This window comes from Micropterus salmoides, unplaced genomic scaffold (genome assembly GCF_014851395.1).
Source record: "Micropterus salmoides isolate LMB-PRFRI ecotype aquatic unplaced genomic scaffold, ASM1485139v1 Ms_hic_scaffold_22, whole genome shotgun sequence".
Classification (NCBI taxonomy): Eukaryota; Metazoa; Chordata; class Actinopteri; order Centrarchiformes; family Centrarchidae; genus Micropterus; species Micropterus salmoides.
In genome coordinates, this window is record NW_024041373.1 from 19,674,330 (window position 1) to 19,694,829 (window position 20,500).

At 39.1% G+C, this 20,500-nt stretch overlaps 3 protein-coding genes across 3 annotated transcripts in view; 1 reads left to right on the forward strand and 2 right to left on the reverse strand.

Annotated features, from left to right (window-relative positions):
- The window catches only part of LOC119916994 (protein bicaudal C homolog 1-like), a 57,170-nt gene extending 49,720 nt beyond the window's left edge, over window positions 1–7,450 (reverse strand). The window contains exon 1 of the mRNA XM_038737024.1: window positions 5,483–7,450. Within this exon, the coding sequence (XP_038592952.1) occupies window positions 5,483–5,675 (193 nt within the window). The 5' untranslated portion in view covers window positions 5,676–7,450. The remainder of the gene's footprint in view (window positions 1–5,482) is intronic.
- Window positions 7,451–7,589: 139 nt separating this feature from the next.
- On the reverse strand, window positions 7,590–10,394 carry LOC119916995 (ubiquitin-conjugating enzyme E2 D4-like). Its single transcript, XM_038737025.1, has 7 exons — window positions 10,235–10,394; window positions 9,655–9,718; window positions 9,501–9,532; window positions 9,082–9,159; window positions 8,728–8,833; window positions 8,029–8,122; window positions 7,590–7,936 (listed from the first exon to the last, which is right to left on the reverse strand). The coding sequence occupies exons 1-7, from the start codon at window positions 10,256–10,258 to the stop codon at window positions 7,891–7,893; spliced, it is 444 nt and encodes a 147-aa protein (XP_038592953.1). The 5' UTR covers window positions 10,259–10,394; the 3' UTR covers window positions 7,590–7,890.
- A 6,162-nt stretch (window positions 10,395–16,556) lies between these two features.
- Window positions 16,557–20,500, forward strand: part of LOC119917711 (regulator of G-protein signaling 7-like) — a 47,456-nt gene continuing 43,512 nt past the window's right edge. Inside the window, exons 1-2 of the mRNA XM_038738121.1 lie at window positions 16,557–16,780; window positions 17,652–17,770. Coding sequence (XP_038594049.1) covers window positions 17,693–17,770 — 78 coding nt within the window. The 5' untranslated portion in view covers window positions 16,557–16,780; window positions 17,652–17,692. The remainder of the gene's footprint in view (window positions 16,781–17,651; window positions 17,771–20,500) is intronic.

Sequence of the window (20,500 nt, forward strand, 5' to 3'; positions counted from 1 at the left end):
GAGACAGAGAAGGATGAGGCCCTCACACATACGTCCCTCATTATGTGGATATGGAAGCCAGAGAAATAATCCGCTAAACAATAAAAAGGGAAAGATTTTGAAAAATATAAATCACATTTTGACTAATGGGCCATTTTTCTTAGAGGAAGATTTTCCACTGGCCTCCAAAATAACATTCTTATTTTTTGCTGTGGCATACAAATTAAGTTGTGTGTGAGAAACATTTCAACATACTTATTCACAACAACTCCTAGCATTAGCATCCTCTACACACAAGATATTAAGTGAAGTAGCAGTACCTATTGTATATTATACTGACTTACATTATGACTACATACTGAAAATACTTGTGAAAACCTTGTACTTTCTCATTGCGCCATGCAACCGTTTTTCCATTCTGAGACAAAGCTGCCCAATAACAGTTTGTGGTTTAGGAGGAGGAAAACAAATTAGTTCAATGAAGAAAATGATTCACTTAGCCTAATTGTAGGTTGTTGTTGCAGTTACTCAGCAAAGATGTTGTTACTATGTGTGCATACACTGGCCCACCAGGAGGCTATGCTCAGTCACAACACCACTAAACTCCCATCATTACTAGTCTAAGCAGGGAACCCCTCAGCTCTTCAAAGTGACCAATGCACAGTGGATACATCGGTGATGTATGCTTAAAAATCCACGGAAAATGTTGTTGCACACGGAGACACTCAATTTGGATAATCTGGGGTTGGAGAAAATGTTACCTCTTTCCCACACTTGGCCCTGGTCTCTTAACTTCATAATGAAAGCACAAAAACATTCTCTTAGACTGCTCCCTGTACACATAAAACTATCTTTCAAGCCTTCAAGCTTGTGTCACGGTCTCCAAGCCATTAACTTGGGAGTCCTATTCTAGGGTGCCAATAGTACAACAGTTAAACCCAGATGGCTGTCCGGGTGAGATTTTGTCGTCACTTTATACTCTATTTACTGATCCAAGCCCAGGAACCTGTGTCCCTGCCAATGTGAGAGACAGTAAATTTGTAATGGCTAAGCATTTAACGATTTCCAATTTTCTCCTGATGCAACTTTTGCCAGAACAGGGGAGTAAAATACGGCTTGTCCGAATAAAGCTAGTTTAAGAGCATACGCTAGAATTTTGCTTCAGTGTGGAGACATGCTGGTGAGTCACCAACACATATTTTAATGGGCACAGAGTGCTTCTGGGTCATTTTTATTCTCTACAATTTATGCAACCCCTGACTTTATTACTCTTCCCCAGTCTGATGTCCCACTCTGACCCCTTTCCTTCTGAGTACAGCAAGGTTTATTACTAGGAAGATATTTTTAAATTCCTGATTAAAAGCTAATTAGGGCTGGACAATTAATCAAAATCGGTATATGGCCAAGTGCAATATCCAAACAGCAGGAGCTGCAGTTTTTTGATGAAGTAAAATGTTAAAATGTGTGAATGTTTGTTTTGTACAGACATGAACAAATGTCACATCATCCCAATGTTAATAGTTTTTTCCAGTGGAAAAGATTGTGGTGCAATAATTCTCACTAATAATGAATCATACTGTCAAAATAATCCTAATATCTGTCAAAATAAATTCGGTATTATTTCTACCATATTGTGCAGCCATCAAGCTTTAATTGCCATTATGGCCCAAAATTTCAGTTATACTGAAGTAAATTCACTTACATAAGATCAGATTTCTCTGGTCATACCATAGAAACTATGGTTGGCTGTATGCCATATCAAATTAATGAGCCTTACAAATGAAAAAAAAAATGAATTAATTACTGACAGAATAGTAAAAACTTGATACAATTAAAACCAAGTTATTCCTAACTTCATGACATGAATACATGAAATATATAAAACAAACATGTATTCATTAATACAATTTTCATTTATGTAGCCTGTTTTGTCATCTGTCTGGCTATAAGCCATTTCTGTTTGTGAAGATGTGACAACTTCCTGAAACCTTTCAAAAGATTTCCTATCTTGCAGCCAGAGGGAGAAAATGGGAGCAGAGAGATTTCACAGCAATGTCCAGCTCTTCTGTGAGGCAACACAACACACAACATCAACAACATCAGTGAACATGTCATCTGTGGAGAAACTTGATTCTAATTGCCTTATAGTAGTAGTAGTAGGTCACCTCTGTAATTCTTTTTAAAACTTAAAACTGACCAAACTCTTTTACCCAAGAAGTCCATGACAAAAGCATGAAATCTGGCAAACACACAAGGGTCATTTGTCTGAACAAACCTACAACTATGTTAACCTGCATCACACACCATAATCCCTAATCATACCTCATCAATTAGCTAAGTTTTTGATCTAAGTTTTCAGGTACTGTTCACCCAAGTCAAGTACAATAGACACCACATAAAAAGGATCAATACAGTTTGATTATTATACACTGGATGGAAATTAAACTGAATTTTAGCGATTCAATGTAATCCATAACAAAATTATACAAGTTTCATGAAGATGTTTCACCCTAAACATCTTCGAGCTGTAATAACTTTCCCCCCATTGTCTGTTTTAAATTAGAGCTTAAATTAATTAAATTAGAATTATTAGTCTATTAACCAGTTAGCTGGTCAACAGAAAATGAATCAGCAACTATTTTTATTTAAATTAATAGTTGCAAAATGACCATCTATTCTGTGGCTCCAGTTCCACTGTGGCTGTTTTACATTTATATTATAAATTGAGTATCTTTAGGATTTTAACTGTTCGTCAGGCAAAACAAGACATTTAAAGACGTGAGCATTTTTCCCTATTTTGTGACCTTTTATATAGGTCACAACGTATATAAAAAAAATTATATTATAAGCAGTTAATCAATTCGTTAAGAAAATAACTGGCAGATTAATCGATTACAAAAATAAGCTGCAGCCCATTTTTAAATGTGTCTTGTGTTTTTTCCACATTGCTTATTTAATCTTGTATGTGTAGGGCAGAAATGTGTTATCCATTTGCAGACTGAATGAATGTTTAGCCATGTACACAAGCAAGTGCAACAGCACCTCACTTAAAAATTAGCCATTGAAATAATAATTCAAAAAAGAGGTGGTTGTGCAAATTGCTAAATCACATTAGTATTTTAAGAGTTTCCAATGGCCAGTTTATAAAATGTATGTCAATCTCAGAAACATATCTGCAGTCATAACACCAATGATATATCAATTCTGAACCAGATGTGCACTGCAGTCTCCAAAAACACAAACTAGTACAGACATATTACCTGGATCTGGCAAAACGTTGAGATACTGGGCTATTGTTGTTTAGGAAGTGACTGCAGCATGATTCGACCTGTGGCTCTTCGCCGAGGGTCAAGAGCACTTCATTTTCCAGGAAAGAGAAGCCAGAGATACAGTCAGACAATAAAACACTGAGTAAAAATATACTGGAGTTCCCATAAAATTATTTCATTATAGTCCAACTCCACACCACTCTGGCCTTGAGAACATGATGTACCACGTCAAATACAGCTTATCCAATCAAAACACAGCCAGATGTTACAAAGCTCTGACCCAAATGGATGAGACAAAAAGAGCTATTTATTAGGATTTGACTTTACACTTACAGACAGATACAGAAAAAAAAGAGATGAGAATCTCTGATCCAGTGAGTTGAAACAAATCAAGATCATGACTGTAAGTCATTAGTGCATCATGTGCAAAAATTCAACAGATGCTAGGACTGTGTAATGTCTACTAAGACATAACCAAGCTACATACAATGCAACCAGACATCCAGGATTCTTCCTGAAGGCCAGAGGTCAAAGCAGTTTCACAGCTTAGATAGAGTGGTATTTAAACCTGAACCTACAACTGACTAGAAAGACAGTGGAACACTGCAGCCGTTATTTCTACGACCCAGCTGCAATGTCAACATGAGCAATGTCAGCCATGATGTCATGATGCAGCAATTGGCAGAGATACGAGACCCAACTAACATACTGTAAAGACCCAGTAGACCAGATAGATTATACATAATGACGCGCACACAGACACCCTTAGTCAAGCACACTGTGGGACGTGGCGCATGGTATGTCCGGGACACGCGGATTTAGGGCCGGCCTCCGGTTAAGTTGTTTTCCTGGAAGAGTTAAGGATGACATGGAGCTTTAAGGAATGTATCGAGAAGCGAGGCAGCAACCAGGACATTCTCAAGGGGAACTTCGTGCATGTGTCTGTGTGTATAGGATAAAGGATAAACTGACTTCAACACCAGCTGCTCGCTGAGGATTACTCCAAACGTTAGTGACAAACTTACTGCACAATGAAATATTACAGACAGACAATCAGACTCATCAGTAATACTACTTAATGTCTTGTTTTTTACAGGATGACTATGGCCGATAATGTTCCTTCTAAGTTCCTGTTTGGCTGTTTTTCAGCTCTGACTTACTGTCTTCCTGTGGAATTGATTAAGAATCCAGCCCACTTACCTAAGGCTTGAATATTCCACACTCTTGTGTTTTGAAATGTGTGATAAATGACCTCAACCTCTGAGTTTCCAGAGACCTCTCAACAGACACTGGCCTGGCCCTGTCTTTATGAGCCTGTCATCGCTTGTTTAACCGTTCACTGCCACTTCCACATCATTAGAGGACGAGTGAATCAATTTTATCACCAAAAACAAAAACACAGCAACACAACACATGCCGGAAAAGGTCATCATGACAGTGTAATGCCTACAACAGATAGATGACGTTTTTGTTTTTTAAAGAATCAGGCTTTCCAATGACAGTCATGTAAATATTAGTCATTTTCTAATGAAACTAGTTGCTACTGTACATGTACACAGGCTCTTTCTAAGAATACTTATCAACTGTCAGTTGTTTTTGTTAAAGTCAGCCAGGGCTTTTGTGTCAGTTGTTTCTGTGCGTGCAAACTGAGAAGTAAGCAAACTACACGGTCAGGTCAATTTCAGTTTAGTCTCAAAACAAATGCACACCATGGGAGTTTGCATAGCGACAGCTTGTGGTCGGGGCATGTTACTACCTCCATGCAAGCACAGTACGACGGATACATCATTGATAGTTGCGGACTGTCTCATGTCGTTGACCTCTTCAACCCTTCTGTTAAACTTTAGTTTTAAGCAACATGCTCGCCCATATAACTGAACACATTGCAACTCATACCAGTGGTCATTTTTCTTCTGTTTATAGCGTGGTGACACTATTAGAGGGCTCAAAGCTATTTGGCCCGACTTAATTGCTCTAATTGATTCGTTATGCACACTGCTTCCTGGTCATGCTAACAAGCAGTCCTAAAAGTTCAAGTTAGCGAAAGTAGTAATTCTGTACTGAAAACGCATCTAAAATGAACAACGGGTCGTCAGAGGGCTGTTTAAGTGTGCAGCATAATGGAAACAACTACATGCTACAATTACAGAGATGAAACGTGTAACGTTACAGAAGTTGAACACGTAAAAATACTTGAACGCGCCACTAACTTTGTGCTTGTTTTTTTGTTTTACCTAATAACATGATTTCCAACTTCTTACGGTCCACCCGAAACCGCTCCTCAGTCCACTCCGGATCTGGCAGCGGATGGGGTCCGCTCAGATCCTCCTCTGATCCCGGCAGAGGAGAGTCGGTGCTGCGCTCGCTGTTGGAGCCCTGGTCCGACTGCTGCAGGTATCCGCTTAAAACGTCGCACTGAGCAGCCATTGCGCTGCGCAGCAACTTCTCCCGTGGCCACTGCGTTTTATTCAAAGTTAAGTTGAGCTGGAGCAAAGCGTTGGACTTCTGTTTACTGTTTATTCCGTCACTTCGCGCTGTTTTGCGAGCTCATTGCAGCGCAGTTGAGACCTTCCTCTGCAGTTTCTTCAGACCCCTTCGTTTTCCCCCATTAGGCAGACTGATAAAAATAGGCAGGAGTTCACTCGCTATAGGTTGTCTGCCGAGTTAACGGAGACCCGCACAGCACGCAGCAAACATGATACCAACCAACTCCTGAGGAAAGTTTCACGTGTCATCTTGCAAAAAAAAAGAAAAAGAAAAAAACGGGACTCCTCCCAGAAACACTTTTTCCGAGCATCTACCTCCCCCTGGGTTCTTGTGAAGGTTTCAAAACGTGAGAAATTCACTGGACCCGTGGAGTGCAAAACTTTTATGTCTCATTAATGGAAATTGTTCAGGGATTATACCCCATTACAGCAAACAAAATCATAGTTATTATGAGCTGGAAATTATATTACAAGTCAGTCAATACTGTTGATATGAGGAAATGTCACAATAAACGATTAATCACAAAGGGAGGCTTGACTTGAGTTTTTCTATGTCATTTTTTTCAGACTGGCAGTTTATAATAACACCCCATGTAACCAATTTATTGGTTTATAGAGGAAACACTACACATCCTGAGAGTGGGTAAAAGGAAGCAATACAGGAAAGAGAAACCAAAACAAATGTGGAGTGTGTGAATCGTGCTGATGCTGAATTAAGTAATACAGAACCAGGAGGTATGATAAAGGTCACTGAACTCAGTAATGTATACAAATCCCCCTAGAAATATAATTCCAGAGTTATTCTCATGCTGTGGCCAGGAAATGATTAATGGCAGTTTCCAGTGATTTATGGACCTGTTAAGAGCAGTTTTCCATATGTTAAATAACATTTTTATGGCTTTAGTTTAACTTGTTTCTGTTGGCAATTCTTTACATACATCTTGTGAAGTCCTCCACAACAGGGACCTGACAGACTAGTGGAGCGATGTTCTCCTGTCATCATTGTTGTTCTTCATATTTACAGCAACTCGTGTGAGTGTCACTTTCCAGCCATGTCAGACTTTAGATAACCTAACACTGACAACTTTAATCTGACAGCTGGAGCTTTCATTACACAGCAAAGTAACCCTAATGTTGCAGTACCTCATCTTCCATCATCTGGGATTAAAGCTGAATGTACCTGTCACCCTGATTTGAAAACATTGTTTCTAAAGAGTTCAGCTTTAACATCTGAGTTTTTCACCTAAACTTGCAAGCAAACCAGTCAAAGTTAGGGCATGATTACTTAATATTTCATTTCAAAGATCAGGAATCCCCAACTATGTTTTTTTTCCTGTCAGGTTATTAGAAAAGAAAAGCTGAGGGCAAACAGACATAGCATGTTCTCACTAAACCCAGTAGTCTGGTTAAGTCACATTAAAATAGCACTGAGGAGAATAAATGTGTGAGCTGCTTAATTAATGTGTGTACACCAGCTTTGTCACCATACAGCAACCGTGCTGCAACCAGAGGTGATGATAATGGGTGGTCTAATTTCAATGGACAGGACAGCTCTTCTCATTTCCATTCCACTGCTAAAGCTAAACACTTGAATAGCCTCTATCCACACGAATAACCATTTAGCAAATGACCTGAATTAAATTTAACACACACATGAATATTAACAGTCCAGGAAACTGCCTTATGTAAAGATTTGGGTGGTAAAAAATAAACACTACCACCAAGTGGCCATACAAGTAATAGACTAAGGGGCTGATTTTATGGTTATAAAAATATACTGTATACTGAACCAAACATTTCATAGCACAGCAAGGTAGGTTAAATGAAATTATTAACTATGTGTATTGCCAATTCATTTTGATTAACGTTTTTAATGCAAAATAATGAAAAATGAATTCAGTACAGTCTTGTACAATCTATTAAAAGAAAAATACAATCAGGCCATCTCACCACAACTAATAATAATAATATAGTAATGCCAATTTAAGGGAAAAATAAAATAAAACAGTAAAAACGGTTAAGTCAAGTAAAGTCCGAGTACAGAAAGTGCTTCAAGCGTATAAAACACCTCAACTAGAACCAGTGTGGATGAGCAGTTGAAACCTTATATTTTGAGGTGTTCAGGGATGCGTCATTGCTGCTGAAACTTCAGTCCTTTACATTGCATACCTCTGAGTCCATTCCCTGGCTACTTTGTTGTACCTGGAGAAAAGAAAATCAGAATGGGTCTCTAAAAAACGGTTGACTGATTTAAAGTTGTTCCATATGCCAAATTCTTTTGCTTTCATACTCACTTTTGTCTATCTGATTTGTAGATGTGAGCAATGTCTGGGACTAGTGGATCATCAGGATTTGGGTCACATAGCAAGGAGCATATGGATAATAAAACTGGGGCAGAAAAAAGACCAAAAATCAGCATGCTCACATGTTTCAATTAAATTAAAAACATCTTTTTCAACTTGTTAGCTCATTCTCCATATACCAATTTAAATACAAATCAAAACTTTGATTTTATGCACCTTTAAATCAAAATCCCGTTAGTTAAGGTCCTTGAAATGAAAGTGTATTTTTAGGCACTACTTTCATCAAAGGTATTTGAACATCCCCCCACTTGCTCCTCCAATTATACAGTGCAATTTCAAAATTTTCAGTGACAAAAGCACAACGGGTGCAGTCAGAGGATAATTTTTGGATAATCAGCCCTGAAAATCCTGTTACCTGTGTTCATAGGTGGTGGAAAGAAATCATTTGGAAGAATACAGATTTGGTAACAGCACTGTGGATTGTTTCACCAAAGGGACCCTTACTATGTTTGAGGTAATGCAACATACCCACCTTTTGAATTCTCTCCGCATGTTATATTTTGCACCAACATACTAATTTACCCTTAAGTATGTCAAATGACATTTTAAAAATCTCTATTTCCTTGTGACTTACAAACCAGATTCTATGCAGTGCTCCTGTAATGTACAGGCAAAACATAGATAAGTTACCTTTTGATACTGTAAGCGCAGGTGACCACTGTGATCTCAAGATGTCAAGGCAGATGCTACCATTGCTGTTTATGTTTGGATGATAGATTTTCGTTGTAAAGGCAACCTATGAGAAAAAAAAACAAGCAGCACTAGGTAAAATAAGCCATTTTTTAAGTGGATTCCGAACGTGGTTGGGCTGTCTGTCAGAGGTCACATTTATAAGTACTATAAATCTTGTGAGTAGGACTGTATCAAATGATTCATTATTGATTAACCATATACTCTATAAAATAAAAACAATAGTGAAAGATGGCTGTTATAACAAGGTGATGTTCTTTTGAGCTAACCAATCTATAAGATGAATACTCTTACCTTTGGTGGTTTGAAGGGATAGTCAGTGGGAAAATGGACAGAAAGAAAGAATACTCCTCCGTGATATGGGCTGTCATTCTGAAATAGAAGGGTAAATGATAATGTTAAATTATGCCTAATACTGTATCCTTATTGGATAAAATGCTATTTTCAATGAGAGAGCAACCGTGCATTAATATCAGTTTTGCATTTCTTTTGTTTGTTAAAAATAATCTTTGTTTAAATTAAGACATCCTATTGTCTCAGTAATGCCATGGGCTTCAGTGAGTAACACTGGGATAGAGTGTGCCAGTCTGTGCTCTCCAAACAGAATAGAAAGGGCTGTGAAGTCAACATAAAACACTATTGTCTACAGATCCAGAAGCAGCTTGTTTAAAAAAATAATAATAATCCAGTAAACTAATCCAGAAAAAGCTCACCGGTCCTGTGATGGTAGCTTGCCAGTGAAACACTAAAGGAAACAAAGATAAATAAACAATCTGTGAGAACATTATTGATACGATATTGCGAACAAGAATGGCAGATTAAAACGTGACAGGTCATGATCACATTATCAGGCTCTGTAACACTTACTGTCCTCCCCTACAGGTCCAGCTGAACATGAAGCTGGAGGGTCCCTCTGTAAGTCATTTAACTCCTGTACAAATAAGCAAACAATAATTTAAGAATTTCACAGTTCCGCCGCAATGTAGTGCATTGATATAGTTATGTTGCTAATGAGGGAGAATACTGTTAAACTGTAAACTAAGGTTAGCGAACAACTAAGTTACCTAATACTCCGGAAAATGAAAATACATTGAAAAGTAGCCAGGAACACACCTTAAAATGCTTCCTCACTGCTCGTTTGCTAGGCCAACTTTAGCTGGCAGCGAAGTTAGCTCATTTAAGTTTAACTGCTTAGCTAAGCTAACTGGCTTCTGTATTTTCATCGCCACTGGCACGAACAGTGGACTTGTTTTCAGTAAAATCTGTCTTGGGAATTAATTACCTAGCGTTAAATCTATTACAAAACGTTGGCACAATATTCAGCCACGTTAGGGTTAGCAAACAGATGCTACTGGATGATTTACTGGCTAACGCTATAATGACGCTTCCGTATCGCTCCAACATTTTCTGTACATTAAATCAGTTAAGAAAAGACGAATAAACTTACCTTCTGTATTCTCTTCAAAGCCATGGCAAACCTTTCAGACAGGGTAAGCGAAGCTACGGTGTTTACTTTGACAGCTGTCAGCTACAACTACGCTCACTTTCTGTCGACTCGCTGTTATTTGTTTTGACAAACTGATTATTTCTTTTGTTTCCGCGTTTTTGTTCGACGACGAAGAATGGACCGGTGCATTGTGGGGGTTGGAGTTTTCCGCCAAGCCACTTAAAGGGACCGTTCACCCGAAAGATCATCCTATGAACATCACTCTGTTAAGAAGTTAGTAAATAGCACAACTATTAAATATTGGAAACTTTAAAATAGACAATAAAACTATGAATAATACGGCTATGGTACTATATTATGGGCCATTATATCCAAACAGTTATTATAGTTTGATAGTCTTCAAATTTAGCTGCTGGTGAATTTTTTGTAAGTGTAAATGCCTGCCACATAATATAGGCCCTACTAGCAGAGCATTTTACTCACCCTTCAATAACATTTTGAAACTGTGTAGTACAGTTGACTGATCTTTTTTTCTGCAAAGCAGTTTTTTACTGTTAAAGTGAGACATTCCATTGTACAAGGACATTGTAACAAAGATACATTCAAAATAAAGTTTGAGGTGTGTGGTCTATAGTCTATATAACCCTGGCTTGAATTGGTTTGATACAGGCTTGTCTATGGTCCTCATTACAACGTTAGAGGCAAAGGCTTTCGTTTGAATGAGTTGCCCTAACCTCACTGACCTTTGAGGAACATGTGGTATTTGAGTTGGACAAACCTGACTATGATGTAAGCTTCACCAATTATCTGTTGATACCTTAGTGGTAGTGTTGTAGTACTCGAGACTGGTCTTAAGACCACTTTTCGCATTTGTACTCGGTCTTGTTCCAGTCGAGACCATAACTTTGGGAATATCAATAAATTGCTTTTGCATTGTCTGATTTATTTGTGAAAAATGTATTGCTTCAAATGCAACCAATAATCCTAATTGAAAATGTGTTGTTCCCGTTAACAACTGTCCCCCCTCTCCGCGATGGTAAGCATGGAGTGTTGAATAAAGATGCTTATGTTGATTTAAGCTCTTAGTGTTTGTATGTGGGTGTTTTAATGGGAATGTGGATCTTTCAGATCAATCTGAGAAGTACCATTGATCTTGTTCCACATTTTATTGTGTCATGTAATGTGGGGAACTGGTCTTGGTCTTGACTCGGTCTCGCCCTCCCTCAGTCTTCGTCTCAACTTGGTCCCAGCCCCTAAAAGTCTTGGTCTTGTCTCGGTCTCGATAAACTCTGGTCTTGGTCTTGACTTGGTCTTGGTTTTGGCGGTCTTGACTACAACACTACTTAGTGGTCTGCTGATTAAAGCCATACAGTAAAATGTTAGCTTGACCTAACGTTGCTTTGAGGAAAAGGTTCTTACTGGTGAAAAATGGCTGTAACTGTCCTTCTTTACAAGGGGAGCAGGGTATGGTATGGAGCAGGTATGAGAAGTCAGGGTGAGGGAAGATAGATGGGTGGCATCATCATACGGCATGGGAAGTTTTTTGTATTAAACCTTTCCAACACAGAAGCTAAAACAACATTTAAAAATATAATTAAATGGATGCAAAAATGTATAATGTATAGAATTAAATTACGGCAAATACACACACACAAAATATTAATTGAAATAAAACAGTAATATATGTCCCCAATTTTAATACAGTCCCCTCCAAAAGTATTGGAACGGTAAGGCAAATTCCTTTGTTTTTGTTGTTCACTGAAGATATTTGGGTTTAAAATCAAAAGCTGAGTATGAGTTCAGAATTTCAGCTTTTATTCCCTGGTATTCACATCTAGATGTGTTAAACAACTCAAGACATACCACCCTTGAACCCACACATTTTTCAAGTGAGCAAAACTATTGGAACATGTGACTGACAGATGTTTCTTGTTGCCCAGGTGTTGCCTTTTAGGTTGATTGTCCAAACATTAAATAGCTCTGCATGACTAGTTTTCAGTTTTCTAGTTTTCATCCTTGGTTCAAACCTATAAAGACTGCATTTCCTGTTAAAGTGGATAAACCAACATGAAGACCAGAGAGCTGTCTATGGGAGAAAACCAAGCCATTGTCAAGCTGAGAAAAGAAGGAACTGCCACTGCCACTGGACAAACATTGGGCATAGCAAGCACAACAATTTGGAATGTCCTGAAAAAGAAAGAAACTACTGGTGTACTGAGCAACAGACGCCTCGAAATATCGTGAGAGCTGTGAAGAAAATCCGCAAAACATCAGTAAGTGACATCACCAATGACCTCCACAGTGCAGGGGTGAAGGTATCACAATCCACTGTTGGAAGAAGACTCAGAGAGCAGAAATATAGAGGCCGCACCACAAGATGCAAACCACTGATCAGTAGGAAGAATCGGAAGGCCAGATTGAAATTTGCAAAGAAGTATAGAGATGAGCTGCAAAAGTCCTTGAACACAATCTTATGGACTGATGAGACCAAGATTAATCTCCACCAAAGTGATGGAAAGGCCAAAGTGTGGAGAAAGAAAGGAACTGCTTATGATCCGAAGCACAAGCTCATCTGTGAAGCATGGTGGAGGTAATGTCATGGCTTGGGTGTGCATGGCTGCTTCTGGAACAGGCTCTTTAATATTTATTGATGATGTAACTGATGATGGTAGCAGCAGAATTAATTCAGAAGTGTACAGAAACATTTTGTGTGCCAATTTACGGAGAAATGCATTGAAACTAATCGGGAGGAAGTTTATCATGCAGCAGGACAATGACCCAAAGCACACTGCCAACAAAACAAAGGACGTCACTGGGGGAAAAAAGTGGAAGGTTTTAGACTGGCCAAGTCAATCACCTGACCTTAACCCAATAAAGCATGCATTTCAACTCCTTAAGAGGAGACTGAAGGGAGAAACACCCCAAAACAAACAAGAACTGAAAGAAGCTGCGGTAAAAACCTGGAATAGCATCACAGATGAAGAATGCAACAGTTTGGTGATGTTGATGGGTCACAGGCCTGAGGCAGTTATTGCAAGCAAGGGTTATGCCACCAAACATTAAATGTCATTTACTTTAAGATTATTTGTTCCATTACTTTTGCTGACCTAAGAATGCTGTGGTCTAATACAAACGGTGGTATGTCCTGAGCTGTTTAACACATCTAGATGTGAATACCAGGAAATAAAAGCTGAAATTCTGAACTCTTGTCTCATACTCATCTTTTGATCTTAAACCCAAATGTCTTCAGTGAACAACAAAAACAAAGGAATTTGCCTTACTGTTCCAATACTTTTGGAGGAGACTGTAAGTACATCAGAGAATATAATCAATGAAAGGTGCTACGTCTTTAATTTAGATTTGAAAGTGGCTAAAGTTGGGGGGCATTTCATTTCATCAAGGAGGTGGTTCAATTCTATGTGCAGCATAGGAGCTAAACCCAACATGGTGTGGAGGCACTTCTAGTTTACTGCTTCCTAAAATCTTGGGGGCAGACTGGGTTCATATTCTTCAAGCATATCAGACATGTATTTTGGCCCTAAGCCATTAAATGATTTTTAAACTAACAGCAGCACTTTAAAATCTGTTCTATAACTAACTGGAAGCCAGTGTGAATGTGTAAGAATGGTTCTTGCAGCAGCATCCCTAGATCCCTGCAGACCCTGCAGGGATCTAGTGATCTGTTGGGAAAACCAAACAAGGGGCTGTTGCTAAAGTCCACTCTGCTGAGATGAAGGCATGAATGAGTTTCTCTAAATCTTCTAGGGATATGACACTTATAACTAACTTGCTATTTGTAGATGATAAAAGGCTGATGCAATTATTGCCTTGATGTGGCTGCTGAAGCTCAAATATGATGCCATTATAATGCAAACATTTCTAACTCTGAATTTAGTCTTTGTGCATCCATGAGTAGTTTTCAGGATTACAGAATTTGGCCTAAAGACAGCTGTAAGGGGTTGGGTAATAGATGCCCCAAAACCGCCCTAAATCTGCATGTCATAGTGATTCACTCATTTATGACTGCATGTCAACAACATAACCCCAGCTTTTTATACAACCTGAACTAACTGAAGACTATAGCAGACAGCCAACCTCGTTTTTTTTGTTCAGTGGTATCAAAGGCTGCATTAGTTTCCTGAAGCACAGCCTGATAATTTTCCTGAATCACTAACCAGATGAAAATAATTTAGTACCTTTATCAGTGCAGTCTTAAGCCAGTCAAGTCAGAATAAAAAATGTCAAAAACTCAGTTAACATTTATGACTTTGCTGTTGAACTGAATATAAAGAACTTTCTCAATCGTTTTCCAATAAACTTGTGGTTTGAGATGGGTGGGTTACATATGGAAGCATTGAGGTTGCACGATTTTAAAGAGGCATAGAAAACTGCCAGAGAGGGGTGACCCACTTGCAGCACATATATTTTTTAAAAAAGCTATAGCACACAACTAAATGATTAAGGTAGCAGATGTTAAGGAAACAGGAGATAAGAAGATCAGATGAAATATGGACATCATGGTAAATGTTATAGTGCCTTTCTAGTCTTCTGACCACTCAAACTACATGTCTCATTCACACGCACTCACACACTGATGGCAAAGCCTTCGGGAGCAATTTCAGTATCTTGCTTAAGGAGACGTTGACATGCGGGCAGGGAGAAGCCAGGAATCGAACTGCCGAATGTATAGGTTTATGCAAAGATTTTCAATCCTGAGAGAGCAAAGGGGAAGGGAAGACAGAAAATAAACATATACAGGCACATACAGTAGCCTACATAGGGAGAAGGGGCACATCTGTCATCTTTCACGCCTGGACTGCTGCATACCTCACAGCCACAGATTGCAGCATTTGAGAGATTTTCTATTTATTTATCTATTTATTTTTGCAGCACTGGATGCATTGAATCACAGAAGCTCATAGCTAATATATAACGTTTTCTGACATTTCCATTCAAACACAATTTCATGGAAAGTTCTGTAAAATACTAATGCTAAATTTGAGTGAAATGTCTTATATTATGCAGGAGAAAAAAACATGTTCAACTTCTCTGCATACACAACTATTAATTTTAATGAAATAAATGCAAATTTGGGATTTTGGGATTCAAATTCTGCTGACACTAAAAAAGAGAGATGATTGGATGATCTCTCAGTAATGCTGCCTTGGTGTTTATTGCTGATTTACATTCAAAACTAAAAACAAGTAAAGTTGTATTTATTTTAATTATTGTGTTCTTATTAGCTTACAGTTAAAACTGAAAATGTGTTGCTTAAGTAAAAAAAAAGAAGAATGAATCAATGAACTAAGGTAAACTATAAAAAAAAAATGTCAGGACTGCTTTGATGAGGTGACATCATACACTTATAGGTGACATGCAGTTTTAAATCAGATGCTCATACAATAACAGATGCTCCTAGGTGTTACTACTACATGGGTCGGCACTTTATTGAGAGTTGAACACCAGGATTAAGTCCATTGATACACCATTAGAGGTTAGAGTTTTGACTTCAAAGATCTTACAAGTAATAGAAAATTTGTTACATTTATTCTGTATTTTAAGGAAAGTAGTGGAAGAAGTATTCAGATCCTATTTGTATCAGTATATATATTTCTTTACAAAGCAATACCCCAAAGAATAAACATAACAATATCACTTTGCAGATCAAAGGTCAGATGCAGATCTGTTAGTGTTACATTTTTAGATAATTAAATAATAGCCTACTGATCGCCTACATCAAGGCATCAGGAAGCACCACTTTAACGTTGTAACAAGCTACCGTGGAACTAATTGTAGCCTACCTGTTATGTGGTTTAATTTAGTACATAACTGCATTGTATTTTACATGCTCATTGTAGGTTTTTCTGAAATTTAGTGGAGTAGAAATATAAAATAAAACAAACTTAAAATACTCAAGTAAAGCAGAAGTTCCTCGGAATGTTGCTTAAATGAATTCTTGAGTGGCCTAAATGTACTTAGTTACAGATTCTGACTGAATATAGGCTATTATTTCGTTCACCTGCGATAACAGCTCTTTCTGGTACAGGCTACACATTCGATACATAGTTTCTTCTCCAGGTTTAGAAAAAAAGGGGGATAAAAGCTGTGCTATAGTTTGTTCCTTGTTAACCTTTGATAAAGATTGCGGTTGTTGAAATATTAATATAGCCTACTGCAAGTCTATTGAATGTCGGCCTAGCATATCACTGCAGTGCATATAGCAGTGCAATTTGAGCTGGAGAATAGCTGTATGTCTCCAAAACGGGTTGTAATTTATTCTTCACACGCGATTGGTCATGGATCGATGCGCGTTCACGGCGCTCCGTGGTGGCGCGCCCGTGCTTCTGAGCATCGCTTGGAGAATAGGAGAGGAGCGACAGAGACAGAGAGCTGTACCGCACCAAGTGTCCACCGAATGTCTGCCCCTTCACGTTGCCAATGAATAATCCTCGCATTCCTATGTCTGCCAGTTGACATACTGAACGCCAAAGACCAGGCTTCCACCTCTGATTCAGGAGTCCTATAGCGGGCTGCGTGTTTTTTCAGGTAAGCCCCCCCCCTTCTCCTCCGGTGACCGATGTCGCTGTATTGTCTGTGTATTTTACGCGCTATTCGTGATTAAGAAGAGGGACTGTAACGGGCGTTTTTTGCTGTGGCTGTCCAAGGTGCTGGAACGGGCAGCGGCTTGTGTTAGAAAAACACAATACAGTGGCGCTAACGTCCTCATGTGAAGAGCAGGTTACATGACTTCGCTGTTTGCATGCTATAGGATGTTTAGTGTTGCAGACTAAACCTCCCAAAGATGTCGTGTGGTGTCGTAAGGGGAAGAAAGAATGATCAAGCTGTAACGTGCATGCGATATTAGTTAAGCTACATTTGCACAGTCTTGCACGTCTTGACTATGGCTGCTCTACCCGAATGGATGTATCTCAGCTGCATTGTAGAGTACCTCCTCCAGGGATGATGTGTTGTTTTACTGCATTTATTGTTGTCAGGGTCCGGATCTTACCTCACCTTATATTGCCATTGCAATCTTAGGCTGCATCCATAGTAAGTGACTAGTAGGACGTGAGTTTTGCTGATGAATGCTCTGATGTCAACAAATAGTAAAAGGTTATCACTGTTCAGACATTGATTTTTCTGCACAATGAATCCACCTGAGAAGACAGTGATAGTAGTCCTACATGGTGCCAGTCCTTGTTCTTCAAGTTGAACTTTTGCCCGATTTACTGGGATATCACATTTTACCTGTAACCATACCTTATCCAAAATCAGCAGGCTGTCTTAAAAAATGTCCTTGTCAAGACCTTGTGAAATGTGAACATGTGAACATGTGTAGCCAAATAGTAGTTAAGGTAAGGGCAAGTTATGTTCCTGCTTTATTGTTCTTCTGATGGACCAATTCTGTCCACCACAGGAGCACCTGACATTTCCTGTGGCAAATTTACTTACTGGATCATGGCGCAGACCAACAGTGGTGGGCAGGGGACCAACGGGGTAGCGGATGAGTCCCCCAACATGATAGTGTACAGAAAGGTAAGGCAGCGGCTATTTTTAGTCTGCACGTGTGTGTGTGTGTGTGTGTGTGTGTGTGTGTGTGTGCGTGTGTGTGTGTGTGTGTGTGTGTGTGTGTATGTGTGTGTGTTCGCATCAATTTACTTGACCATGAGCTGTGCAATGGAAATTGTTAATACTAATGGCAAGACAGCGTTCTTGTGCCATGGTTATTTAGGGGTTGTAATGCTTAATGACAGCGTGGAGAGAACATATGCAGCTTCTCTCTCACAACATGCATGGCATGCAAGCAGGTTCAGAGCATGCTTACACACACACACACACACACACACACACACACACACAGTGAGACATTCTGACAGGCATGCACACATTTCCCAGCTAAACCATCAGCTTTTATCGCTACTATGTTGGGGATGGATTTTTAACTGACTGACATTAATGGAACTGAAAGGAAGCCAAAGGCTTTTTAACCATTGTTCATTACACTGCTAGTGGTGTTTGTCTTCACTGTTAAATATGCTACTACATTAGAGAATTAGAGAAAGGGAGTGCAGTGAAATGGCCCACTGCTGGGGCACCTCATCCAATACTGCTCCAAACATCAAATGGATTAATGAAATAATAATCTGCAGGGAAGACAACATTTGTTTACTTTGAGGCCTGAGGTCCAGTTAGGGTTTATTATAGGAACCTCAACACCTGTAGTGTGAAATATAGATACGCACTGCTCCACGCATGCATTGATTTGGCTGTAGTATTTTATTCTCCTTAACACAAAAACAGCTAAATTTAAGATTAACATAAAAATAAGCTGTTTTGAAAATTGCTTTTGCTACCCACAGGAGAGGCTTCCGTTCCCCGGTGGTGCTGTTGTCTAACAGCTATAGGAAATTTTTCTGATCTGTTTTAGTATGCTGTATGTGTTGCATTTCCATCAAAATCCAATGCGTGATTGACTTATTCCAGGTATCATTATTCCATACTTAATTGTGGCTAGATTCTAGGTTATGGTATCCTGCAAATGTATTAAACATCTACAGTATCGCTCATGAGCCTGATGGGTAATTTAATGTTTTACTTCACTCTCAGATGCACAATTGAAGTGATCATTTCCACATCTTACTTGTGGATAACTCAAGCATGAGTGGACATCTTCATTTCATTGTCCTCACCCTCCTGCAAATGCTCCCATTCCATCTGTGACAGCTTCTGCACAACAGGATGAGGATACGCTTAGCATGATATCATAGATTGATGGTCTTTTATAGCACTCACAGCGTGTTAGGCAATATCAGGATCTTCGCAAAGCAAGAAGACAGGCTTATAAACTAGATTGTTCATGAAGTAGGCCAAGTATTGAGGATAACGGAGATAGATGAATGTGACTGGTTTTGTCATTCCTTATAGGTTTTATTTGTGGAGACAGTGGATGCAGTCATGTCTCTTATTAAGTTTCATTTTAATATGAAACAGCATCAAAATATGCTGAGGCATGATAACTAGTTGCAGCCTGTATAAGAGCATTAAATCTTGACTTAAGGTCTTTCCAGCTATTCACTTACATGTGATGTCTCTTCCTTTCTCCTGCTGTTGATCTGAAACTCCTGCTTTTTCGCACGCCATGAAGGATCTGTCGAACCAAGTATGCAAATAAGAAAAATCTCCTTACCCTGTGTGTTTATATTGCTGCTTTTACCTTCAGCAGCCAATTTTGATTTCTTCAAAATTAGGAGGAAGCAAGGATTTTAGACTTAAGGAGCTGTTTGTTCTCAAATGTTTCGTCAGATTAACATCTTAGTCACAAATCTTTCATATATCTTTCAATTCCTCACTTCTCACCACTTGACCACACATGGCCACAGCTTGGTTGTGTACACTGGCTGACCTAGATACACTGCAGATTGAAAAAAGCACGGTGAAGGCAGCGAGGATGAAATTGTGTTTCTGGAGTGGGTCTAACTTAAACTGCAATTGGAAGACCACTGTCTGTAGACATGTGGATACCGCCAGGATAAACAGGTGCCCCAAATGCTTTTCAGATGGAGATGACTTGGCAAAGGTGTTGCAACCCATGCTGACTGAGCCACACAAAGATGAGCTGAATTCTCAAGTGGAAAACATGCTTTTATGTTCTGTCTTGCTGCTCAGACCTCTTTAACAATATCATAAATACACAGTGGAAAAGGTAATGTTGATTTCAAGCAACCCGCCACATTCAATAGCTGACTATGTGGTAGTAGTATATGGTAGTGGAAGGATTATGTAATATGAGCAGAGGGAGTTTTATGGTTGAGGACAGCAGAAAGTGGTTTGATAGTCCTTCCACTGGGAGCATAACTATATCCTTTCACTCACTCAATCTTGCTTTCTCTCTGGTTCGTCCACCCCTCCACTCCTGTCATTAACGTCTAATGAAAATGGATGGGTGAGCTGAGGTGTTGACCCGCTTGCTGTGGAGATGTGTGCAGAGATGTCTGCAGATCTAGGCATGCACACAGGCGCTGAGTTTGAAAATGTTAATGCACACACAACAGTTAAAATAGTTACCTGTGCAGAAACACATGTAAATACACACACAGCTGGCTTTATGATGCATACATTTTTTGACAACAGTCGCTGGCAACCAGACTTTTTGCCAATAAAATGTTCATTACATATGCACAGTGTGTCTTGAGAGTCTAGATCAGTGGTCAGCGATAGGCCGGCCAGCAATAATATCTGGCCCGTGGCCATATTACTTTGATAGCG